Source organism: Suillus paluster (genome assembly GCF_016628075.1).
Source record: "Suillus paluster strain FC165 chromosome Unknown EDB91scaffold_109, whole genome shotgun sequence".
Lineage (NCBI taxonomy): Eukaryota > Fungi > Basidiomycota > Agaricomycetes > Boletales > Suillaceae > Suillus > Suillus paluster.
Window position 1 is genome coordinate 54,086 of NW_024537669.1, and position 12,038 is coordinate 66,123.

At 45.2% G+C, this 12,038-nt stretch overlaps 2 protein-coding genes across 2 annotated transcripts; one reads left to right on the plus strand and one right to left on the minus strand.

Moving 5' to 3' along the window:
- Positions 1-660: 660 nt before the first annotated feature.
- EDB91DRAFT_1254484 (uncharacterized protein) lies at positions 661-1,443 on the plus strand (the record flags this gene model as incomplete). The annotated part of the gene is made up of 1 exon (XM_041323833.1): positions 661-1,443. One exon carries the CDS (start codon positions 661-663, stop codon positions 1,441-1,443), a length of 783 nt encoding a protein of 260 aa, XP_041171198.1.
- Positions 1,444-1,891: 448 nt separating this feature from the next.
- EDB91DRAFT_1239687 (uncharacterized protein) lies at positions 1,892-4,080 on the minus strand (the record flags this gene model as incomplete). Its single annotated transcript, XM_041321891.1, has 7 exons — positions 1,892-2,326; positions 2,379-2,884; positions 2,950-3,263; positions 3,325-3,475; positions 3,497-3,569; positions 3,797-3,854; positions 3,920-4,080. 7 exons carry the CDS (start codon positions 4,078-4,080, stop codon positions 1,892-1,894), a joined length of 1,698 nt encoding a protein of 565 aa, XP_041171199.1.
- Positions 4,081-12,038: the final 7,958 nt, after the last annotated feature.

Consider the following 12,038-nt stretch of genomic DNA (forward strand, 5'->3'; position numbering starts at 1 on the left):
GATTGAGAGTATGCCTAGAAGGATAGAGGTAGTAATTAAAGCCAAGGGAGGTCACACAATGTACTGGAATACCTGATTGTCACTGTAAAATACTTGAGTCAAAAAACTGTCCACATGAGTCATCATTTTGTAAGCCTTATATCTCCACCATATCTCGACTGATTCCCATGCCATAGGGCTCAATTGGAAGCCCTGAAGTAGTACTACAATGTGGTACCAGCATGTCCTTGATGTGTTTGTATATTCTCACACAATATCATAGATAGTGAAAAATGTGAAAACATGCAGACAGTTTTTTGAGCCACTGTATGTACCAAAGCACCTCTAATAGATGGGCAAAAACCCGCTTGCTAACCGACCATGCGTATCGCCTATGAGTCCATGACTTGTATCGAATGCACTCACTATTACATGTACACCCGAAACATTCCAAAACAATCCGATGCACTTTATTACGTATCCGAGCGCATGCACTTGCATCCGACCACGCATGCGAGTGACGGATCATCCATGCGTGCATGGGCAAGCATCGGATGGGAGATGGATACCTGTGGATGGGTTTAGGATGGGTCGGATGGATGTGGAATATCATCTGGTTTTGTCATGGACTTTGACTGGCACCTTTGCAGACTGACACGCCCAGTAAGTGCCAACCTCATGATGGACCTGACAAGTGAACGGAAGTATGTGCGTGCTGCATCTCTTGTACGGAACTCACATACACCATCTCTACCTCCTACCAATCCTGCACTGCATGCTCGCAAACCTCGCTCTCATATGCCCTCACTGTCGCTGGTCTCGTCAGACAAGGAGCATGAAATACCTAATGACTCACCAGCTCAACCAATCAAGCGCCACCCATTAGAACCACCAATCAAGCGTCGCTTTTCGTCTATCTTGTCATTGACAGATAGTGATGGGGATGACACGACAAAACCTGTCCATGCAGCCAAGCGGCACCATTCTCCACTTCCTCAGGCTCCCTGCCGTGTTTTACCATGCCGCAAACGACTTCCTTCTGTTGACTCATTCAATCTTTCTGATGCCTCTAACTCTCATTCACTCTCATCATCTATTTCATCAATGCACTCGACACTGATTGTGAAGAAGGAGGATTCAGGAAGTCTTCTTTCACACAGATCATCAAGCCATGATGCCATCATTGTTGAGAAAGTCACAATCTGGCCTGTTGACTTTTATGTGGTTGACATCTCTCGGGGTTTCAATGCTTGTCAAAGGGCAGTTGATGGACGACGCAGTGTGGCAGATGCATTCATTGGCCACTTTGGTGTACCGTTCAAAGCATTGACATTTTACGACAACCGCAAGGTGTGGGACTTCGAGCCCAACACATCGCTTCACCAACATTTCATTGATTACGGCCGAACGGAGAAAGGAAGCTGGACTTCCTTCATGAAGAAGGCAAGACAGCCGCGCAAGTAGCCACAATTTCATTTCCCTTTAGTTTTGTTCACATTGCCTATAGCGTCTCCCTCCTCGCATCATAGTTTTGTTTCTCATAATTGATCACTGTCATTGCCTATAGTGTCTCTCTCCTCGCGTCATAGTTTTGTTTGTTTCTCATAATTAATACTGTTCCTCTAGATCAGATTTGCGTGCCTGCCTTTAGTTTCGGCCGTGCACTGTAGCTGTGCACGTCGTCCAACTCAACAGAGTAACGTGAGTTCCTCTAGATCAGATTTGCGTGCCTGCAAAGTACCTTCATCGTCATCATGATTGTCCAACTCGGCCGTGCACGTAGCCGCGCATGTCGTCCAACTCAACTGCAAAGTACCTTCATTGTCATCATGATTGTCCAACTCAACAGAGTAATGGCGACGAGAAGGTGTCTATTAGAATGGTAATGTACATGATTATTGTATCCTACATGCTATTCAAACACTTGCTGACATGGCCATATGCGTGGGTGGTGTCCATCCTTGCCCAGCTTCTCCTGTGTCCGACAATTCCTCTGTAAGATCAACTCATCACAAAAGAAGTTGAATTTGTGAGCTACCATTTCATGAGCGATGGGGTGATACTTGCCGAACCAATTGTTTGTTTGTTCTGCCACAGAGGAATTGAACCGCCAACCCTTCCCATCATTGCTATGGAGCTCAGGGAATGCTTCTGGGTTGCAATTCTCCTGGCAGAATGTGTTGGTCTGTGAATGCTTGCATTTGAAATGAAAAATGTCGACGGACAAGCCAATGTTGTCAAAGAAAGGGTTGCCCATCACCATTTTTGCAAGGGTGCAGTTGTTGTCAAAGAATATGTGGTTGGGCTTGACAGCATCTTCGCCTGCATAGACTTCTTTGATGAATTGCTGCAGATAACCATGAGAGTTGAAGAAATGGTCATAGAATGACAACACATACCTTGATGCTGGCTACTCCCTCCGCTCCAAAGAAGGTCCTTCGAGCAACAATCATACCGCACAGAGCAACAACTAACTGCTCATTGTGTGTGCGCCGGCGGCCAAAGACTGCCTTGAACTTCTTCCTTCCAGGTCTATCCTGGGATGAACTGGTAGCGGGAAGTGCTCTCCTGGTGTTCTCATCGAACTCATACTCTTCTTCGTCCGGTGGATCACCTGTGAGAGATGTGTTGGTGGCAATGGTAGTTCTGGCACGAGTGAGGCACTCCTGAAGCTGGAATCTGGATTGACCACGCAGCTCGTGAGTATCCTCAATTTGATGATGTTCTGGTATTGAGCAAGTGTGTTGGCCACATATAACAGGCAGGTCACAGCCAATGATCACGCACTTGTCATTTTGACCAGAGTGTAGAGGACAAAAGTGATGGTGGTTGTTAGACAGTGGGATGTGGCAGTTATAAACTGCACAGCATGGATGGCCGACAGTGACACCGTCGACAACAGACACTTTATGTGTGACTGTATATATCTTACCTGTTAGTCCCATGTAGCCTCGAAACTATGACACTCACCGACACCTTGCTCATCTTCATACATGCTTGTGCATCTATTGCAGTAGTGGCGACGGACCTGCTCATAGCCATAGAGCTGAATGCGGCGGTTCCTTGCGATCATGGCCTCTGTGAATTGGTCCTGCTGTTCACCAGTGTGGGGAGTAATGAGGGTGCTCATGTGACACTTGCAGTCCTCCAGCAGTGAAGTGATTACATAGCCGTCCCAAACATGCTCAACAGAGAGTGCAAACTTGACTTTATAGTCCGCAGGTGCCTGCTTACCACGCGAGAGGCAAAGGTTATACAACTTTGCGCAGTTCATAGCTGAAGTCCTGGGTGCAACCAAGATTTATAGTCAGATGGGAGAGATCAAGAGCATGGTATATAGCGTACCACGAGAAATCCATTGCAGTCCTAAAGAGCTCGATTACACTCTTCTCAATGAACACACTATCCGCAGCCTGAACACTATCTGGTTGATGCTCGTAATAGGTGCACTCTCCTTTAAACACACTGTAATTGTGGTGGTAATCGATTCCACAAGCTAGTCAACCTTGTCAACGACAAAAATAACGACTCAAAGTGAGAGTGCAGCTTACTTTGATAGTAGAGATGGATGGTTTTTGCAATGCACAGGCCTTTCGTCAGCGTGAACAACACTGCATAGGTTTGAGCAGCCTTCTTGAGAGTCATGCTTTTTGCGCGACGTTGGCAGTTGGGATGAAGGCATGAGTGGCTAGGAGGATAGAGCAGATACTCAGCTGGGACCATCCCATCATTAGATAAAGAAACAGAGGTGACAATGCAATCAAATGAACTTACCTACACCCCTTTGAGTGCCATGTGTCTCCCATAGCCATCCCACATCGACAGTGATCCCTCCACTCCAGATGACATCCTTGAGGAGGGACCATGCATATTGACTTCAGCTGGAGAGATTGAACAGCCTGCGCTAAGAAATGTGGTGACTGCAGGTGATAGAACAAACGGTGGGTTTGAAGTTGGACTCAAGGAAGGCTCCACAAGGATGATGTTGTTTTTAAGCAGGGTTGCAAGAGTGACGAACTGGAAAAGAGAAGTGAGCGAGGTGTTACTGATTGTGCCTGGCTCTTGTTCAAGATGGCACAGCAAACAATTAAACACTGTCATGTTGTTCTAGTGTTACCACCAAGGCGAATCAAATGATTGAATTGAATCACTTCCGAAACTGAGCGACACAGGCGGACCCAGACAAACCCGGCCGGACCCAGCTGGATGGCAGATGGTCCCGGAGTCTGCCAATTCCCTGATATTCTGGGTTCAAGGAATGTGATATATCCCCCTGGGATGAAGTCAGCATAATGACGAATTTATGAGGCCGATAGTATCACCCAGTTGCAGGACATGACCAATTTCCTTGAGAAGGTTGGTCCTGTTTGAGATCTATGATGCATCAACGATCATTACTCATCTTTGTGTTTGAGAACGTACACTTGGTATGATGCACATTTGAATGATATCAAAATAATGATCTGGGAATGGGAGGGATTGATCTATCAGAGACAATTTACAACAGCAGATACAGAAACCTTCCTCTGGCACGTACTAATATCGACTTTGTGAAAGTGTGCATTCAATGGAATTCCCAAGTTCTCGATTCTAAAGCTCTTTAACCACAGTTGAATTAACCAGTGATGAAACATACATTTGTGGCAAAGCCAGATTGACACCATTCACTTCAGCATTAGGAAGTGCTTCTGCGACCTGGGATACTACATTTAAAATATTCCTGTGAGAACACGGAAGGCTTACATCCATAACCCACTGGCCACTGCTGGTACACAAGTCCAGGACATGTTGGAAGTTACTTGTGAAATTGCTGTGAGATTATGCAGCACCTCAATGAATCACGGAAATGTATGCCTTCATTGTCAGTAGGTATAATAAAGTTCTTGCCATCTAGAGTGCATGATGTGTAAGGGAGAACAGGGGGGCAATGTCTTTGCATCAATTCATCTCACCCATAAGGATTTTCAAGGTGTTATGTTGCAGTTGGAGGTGTGCATGTTCTTCAGCATCCGTTCTGAAAGCAATCAGATGAGTTGAACATTATGGAGAATTGATCCTTATGGTAAACTATAGTTTGTGTTGTCCTGAAAGACTCGTTGAGTTTTTGGAGCAGGTTGGATGTTGTTGGCGTTCATTCTTGCGAAGGTCGAACTTGGTGGTACTGGTAAAGGTTGCTGGGGTGACCTTAGGTTTACGATCTGAAAGTTGAAACTGTTATGGCTGTGCTTATCTTGCTTCTTTTTCCCTTGATCCATGCTTACTACGCATGTCTCTTATCATGCTATATTTAGTTCGGTATTACTCATACACCTCATTGCTTACGCATGTGCTTACTGATACATACCTATTATTACGTCATACCCTGTACCCAGTATACTATATAAACCCTGGCTAGGTGATGCTGATTCTTCAGCTTAACCTACGCTGGTTTTCCTCTGAACATCTGACTTGATTCTAAGTTACCTCTTCAGTACTTAGCCTTGATTTGACTTAGGACGTTCTTAAGACTATTGTCTTGAACATATCGACAGACCTTTGGTCTTATTGATTATTGTTTGCCTGCATTATACTTCAGCGTAACAAAAGGTTAAGCTCTATCACAAACGATGCTACCTTAGTAGTCGTCACGAAACATCGTGGCTTATAGAGAACAAAGACGATACTCCTCGGAGTCAGACCAAGAAGAAGAACACTTTTCTGAACCAGGCTCTCCCATCCAACAAGACAAAAACGAATACTTTGAAGGATACAGACCTGACCAACCAGGACCATCTGAACCACCACCACCACCTAGAACCCCGACTCCACCTCCCCCACTCGTACCTAGACCACCACCTAAAAAAATGGGTGAAATCAATCTAAACAGACCGGCCATCTTTGATGGTTCGCAGAAACAGGCCAAAGCCTGGTGGACATCCATTGCCACATACATAACCGTGAACAAAGATGTCTACGACAACCATGAAAAATGCATTGCATTCGCAACGTCATTCATGCAGAAAGGACACGCTCCACAATGGGCCACAGGATGGATTAACAAGAAACATGATACCGTGACCCCTATGGGGAAATGGGACGAATTCATCAAGGAATTCAAAGCAGTGTTCTTCCCAAAGAACGACACACTTACTGCCATCAACATGCTAATGAAAGCAAAACAAACCTCCACTATTTCGGCATACATTGCCTACTTTAAACGAATCTCGGCAGAAGCCGAATGTGTAGATGCAGACATCGAAACAATGTGTTTCAGACAAGGACTCAAGAAAGAAGTCCAAGAAGCAATCCTCATTCAAGAGAAAATGCCCGCGGATATTAAAGAGTGGATTGAAGCCGCCAGAGAATACGAATCTAGGAGGCAACTCATAAACTCTGGAGGAGGCTTCTCGAAGAAGAATAATCCATACGCAATGGACATTGACAAGGTTGACATAGACGAAGAAGAAACCACTCAAGTACGCAACACTCGACTCTCGCGGTCCGAACAAGACAGGCGTCACAAGCTGGGACTCTGCTTCAAGTGTGGAAAGAAAGGGCTTATGAAAGACTGCCCTAACCACAGAGACTCCGCCCCCGGTTGGCAGAAACCGGCCGGACGACCAGTCCGTGAAACTAAGATCGAACAAGACGATCAAGATGCAGAGTATCAGGAATTCCTCGCTTGGAAAGCTTGGAAGGCGTCGAAAGTACCTTCTTCTTCTAAGAAGGATTTCTAAATGGGGAGACCGGACCGGCGTCGGAAACCCCTAGTACATCTATCGGACTCATTGTATCTTCTGTAGGCGATTCAAATTCTATGCACATTCCTATTTCGATCGAATCCTGCAAGTCCGATAAAACCACCGAAGCAGCCGCCCTAATTGACTCGGGCGCCGCTGGAACATTCATTGACTGGAAATATGTACGAAAGAACAATTTCTCAACTCACAATCTCTCTTCACAAATCAAAGTCCGGAATGTGGATGGAACAAAGAATAAAGCAGGAACCATTAGCAAAGCCTGCAATCTATTCTTCTCAGCAGGTGGCCGAACTATGTTCGCTACCTTCCTCATTACCTCCCTAGGAGGTGAAGACATCATCCTCGGACTTCCCTGGCTCAAAAACGAAAATCCAACTATAGACTGGGCTAAAAGCGAAATCTCGCTAGAAGAAGACCCAATCATGATTCAAACCCTTATCTCCAATAGAAACAAACATGCTTCCATGCAACCAAGAATAGAAGAAATTGAAGACGAAGAAGCATACATATCCTTGGAAGAGATTCCCGAGGAACAACCGGAACTTTTACCCGAAGAAGAAGAAGAAGATCAAGAAGAAATAATAGAAGAACTACAAGATGACGAAGTTCTTATCGCTTACGTCAAAGGAGAAGAATTCGTGGGAGTATACGAGAAAATCAACTTTGATTCACCGCTTACTCAAGAACACATTCCTCCCACGTTCTCCTTTGTATCCCGAACAAACAGAATCTCTAAAATTCCAAACTCCGCTCGATTCATGTTTTCTCCTCTTCCCGTTTGAAAGGCTGCTAACGTCGCTCAACAACTAGCACAAGAAGCATATGCTAAAGAAAAGCCAAAGACATTTGAAGAACTCGTACCCGAAGTCTTTCATATGTACAAAGATGTCTTCGACAAAGCAGCTATGGAAACCCTACCCCCGTCTCGACCCTTTGACCATAAGATAAAACTGAAACCAGACTTCGAACCACGTTCTTGCAAGATCTACCCACTGTCTGCACCAGAAGAAAAGGCGATGAATGAATTCGTAGACGAACACCTGGCAAAAGGAACTATTGTACCATCTCAATCCCCACAAGCATCTCCCTTCTTCTTCGTAGGAAAGAAAGACGGATCTCTACGTCCATGCCAAGACTATAGAAGACTCAACGATGCAACTATAAAAGATGCATACCCACTTCCTCGAATTCCTGACCTTATCAACAAGTTAAAAGGTGCAACAATCTTCACCAAGATGGATGTTCATGCAGGTTATAACAATGTCAGAATTCACGGTCCAGATAGATGGAAAGCAGCATTCAAAACATCAAGAGGACTCTTTGAACCACATGTTCTTCGGCCTATGTAACGCTCCTGCAACATTTCAGGCAATGATGAACGACATCTTCTCAGACATGATAGACGAAGGTTGGATGGTCATTTATATGGATGATATCTTAATCTTTTCCAAAGACCTTGAATCCCATCATCAGCAAACAATGCGAGTATTGCAATGACTTCGCGATCACCAGCTGTCCCTCAAACCCGAAAAATGTGTCTTTGACACCACCAAAGTCGAATACCTTGGTCTCCTCATTCGTCCTGGACAGATTTGCATGGATAAAGTCAAATTGGACGGAGTAGTCAAATGGGAACAACCTACTACTGTCAAACATATTCGATCATTCTTGGGATTCGCCAACTTCTACTGCCAATTCATTGCTGATTATTCAACTATCGCACGACCACTCATTGACCTTACAAAGAAAGATTCCATCTTCGATTGGTCGTCAGCTTGCGATAAAGTGTTCAATGACCTGAAGAACCGATTCCTCTCCGCCCCTGTACTTTCCATCCCTGACAAAGACACCCCGTTCGCAATCGCTGTGGATGCATCTCTCTATGCTACTGGTGGAGTACTCCTTCAAAAGGACTCCAATGGCGACTGGCATCCTTGTTCTTACCTCTCGCAGACCTTTTCCCCCGCAGAACGGAACTATCAAATCTTTGACTGTGAACTATTAGCCATTATACGAGCCTTGGAGGCCTGGCATCACTACCTTGAAGGTTCCCCATTCCCAGTTCTTGTCATGACCAACCACAAGAATTTGACTTATTTCCACCAAGCCCAACAACTAAATCGTTGACAAGCTCGTTGGCTCCTGTTCCTTTCCCGATTTGATCTCCAACTCCAACACATACCTGGAAAAGATCTCTCCATTCCTGATTCCCTCTCTTGCAGACCAGACCATATTCCCCTTGATGCAAAGGACAATTCTGATGTCACCGTCCTACCAGCTGGACTGTTCATAAATCTCATCGACAGTACCATGCAACAGAAACTTCATATCTCCTCTTCAGTTGACCCCGTAGTTCAACAAACCATTGACGCCCTTTCAAATCCCACCCTACCCCTCCCTATGAAAACCGCGCTATCTGATTGGACCTTTTCCAACGATATTCTTACTTTCAAAGGTCGCAATTACGTTCCCCCCAGCCCTCTATGAAAAGAACTGATTTCCCTTCATCACGATGCCCCTACTGCCGGCCATCCTGGTCGTTTTAAAACCCAAGAAATCCTCTCTCGTGACTACTGGTGGCCGGGTCTTCCAACCTTCATTCGCAAATACGTTGAAGGTTGCGCTGTTTGCCAACAGAACAAGGTCAACACTCACCCGACTGCGCCGCCTCTTTGCCCTATTCCCACCCCCACTTCATCCCGCCCCTTTGCCCAGTGTTCGGTTGACCTCATCATTGACCTCCCTCCATCCAATGGCTTCGATTCTATCATGGTCGTGGTAGACCATGGGCTTATGAAGGGGGTGGTACTCACGCCTTGCAACAAGACGATCGATGCAGAAGGAGTCGCAGAAGTGTTCTTCAATCGCATCTATACACACTCCGGACTCTATGACAAGATCATCTCCGACAGAGGACCTCAATTCGCAGCTAAGTTCGCACAAGAACTAGGAAGACTTCTAGGATACAAAACTGCACTCTCCACTGCATTCCACCCTCAAACAGATGGAGAAACAGAACAAGTAAATCAAGAATTAGAAGTATATCTCCGCATCTTCTGTGCAAACGACCTAAACCTTGTGGTCAGAAAAACTTCCCATGGCAGAGTTCATACACAATTCCTGACATCATTCTGCACGTAATGTTTCTCCTTTCTATCTCATGATGGGATATCACCCTCAAGCATTACCATTGGCTACCGAGAAATCGGATCTCCCAGCCGTCGAAGCAAGAATATCAGAACTCCAGAAGGCTCCAGAAGAAGCCTTATCTTCACATGAACTCGCCAGACAAACCATGAGGCAAAGAATCACTCGATCAGTTCACACCCTTTAAGAAAGGCGACAAGGTTTGGCTAGAAGCAAAGAACCTTCATCTCAATTACCCCAATAGGAAATTAGCACCCAAAAGAGAAGGACCTTTCACTATCTTGGATGTTCTCGGACCAGTCACATATCGCCTAAAACTCCCGAACCAATGGCGTGTTCACCCGGTATTTCACACAGCACTTCTTACCCCTTATCGCGAAAATGAAGAACACGGTCCTAACTTCCCATCGCCACCTCCTGACTTAATTGACGGAGAAGAAGAACACGAGGTAGAAGCCATCCTCAGACATAAAGGAACTCTCTCACGGAGACGCTTCCTTGTCAAATGGAAAGGTTACCCATCGGCCGATAATGAATGGTTATCGGAGTCTGAATTAGCCAACTCCGCTGAAATCCTGAACAGATATAAGCAGGCACATCGACTCATTCCCCTTTCAACTCGAACCATCATCACTAAACCATTCAAACCATGCCCTCTACTGGTGGACGTAACTACAACTCCTCCAATGATGAGGATATAAACCTCATCATCACGCACAACAGTGCCCCAAATGTCCCCATTCCCAACCTCAGATTTCCCGTATTCTCACCGCGCCCTCATTATATGACTATTAGTCAAAGAAACTCTCCTGAACCCCCTCGTCCGACATCCCCCGTACCAGACTCTGGGACGTCGTCCCCATATCATATTTTCAATGAACCAGTGATCCCCATGTTCATCAATACTCCTGCTAGCCCTACCACTATCCGTACCCATGAGTGTGTTGCAGCTCGTCGATGAGCAGCTCCTTGGAAAGTAGCGACTGACCCCTACCTGTCTGATCTTGAAGATCGTAGACTTCGTCGTAGGATTATGCTGTCGTCCAAACTTTTCAAGAACCCTATCAAGGACGCCATAGATACTGAGCCTGCGCTCAACGCTCTTTACGACCTCTATCGTCTCGGAGATTGTCTCGAAAATACCTTGGAAAGGCATAATGCTGAGTACAGAGAAGAAGAACTCTTCTCACTCGACTATAGCATTCGAGACATCAAAGAGAAGCTTCAACAATTGACGTTGATCCTTATGGAGGAAAAAGGTGTCTTTGAGGCCCTAGATGGGCTTGGAGGAACCAAGGACGATCGGCGTCATGGTCTTGAGTGAAAGTCTGGGACTTTCCACATAAGAAGGGGGTGATGTTACAGCTGTGCTTATCTTGCTTCTTTTTCCCTTGATCCACGCTTACTACGCATGTCTCTTATCATGCTATATTTAGTTCGGTATTACACATACGCCTCATTGCTTACGCATGTGCTTACTGATACATACCTATTATTACGTCATACCCTGTACCCAGTATACTATATAAACCCTGGCTAGGTGATGCTGATTCTTCAGCTTAACCTACGCTGGTTTTCCTCTGAACATCTGACTTGATTCTAAGTTACCTCTTCGGTACTTAGCCTTGATTTGACTTAGGACATTCTTAAGACTATTGTCTTGAACATATCGACAGACCTTTGGTCTTATTGATTATTGTTTGCCTGTGTTATACTTCGGCATAACAGAAACGGTTACAACTACTTATCATCTCGTCATGCTGTGTCAACATTCAACTTTGATGAGATGCGAGCTGAGTAAATACTTAGCCACATCACTACTCACTACCATGGCCAGTGATCTCAATCGCCAATGGATCTCAAATGTTTCAAGTTAGGTACTGCAGATACAAAAATATTTCTAGGTAAATTACCCCAGATTGTCCCACCGTCATGGACCGTCATCACCGGACCACTCAGTATTAGTAGTTCGATGTCAACAAAAATAAATAGAACAGCCCTCCGGGCACCCCTGGACCCATCATTTATCTATTCTTGTTGCAGTTTCATCCTGGTACGATGTTTTGATCAGTCAATCACATCGCAATGCTTATCCATTGTTTGACTTTGCTCTGTGCGTCACGAAGTACGGAGGCGTTGGTAATTTTTATTTTATTTTTTCTAATCGGACGA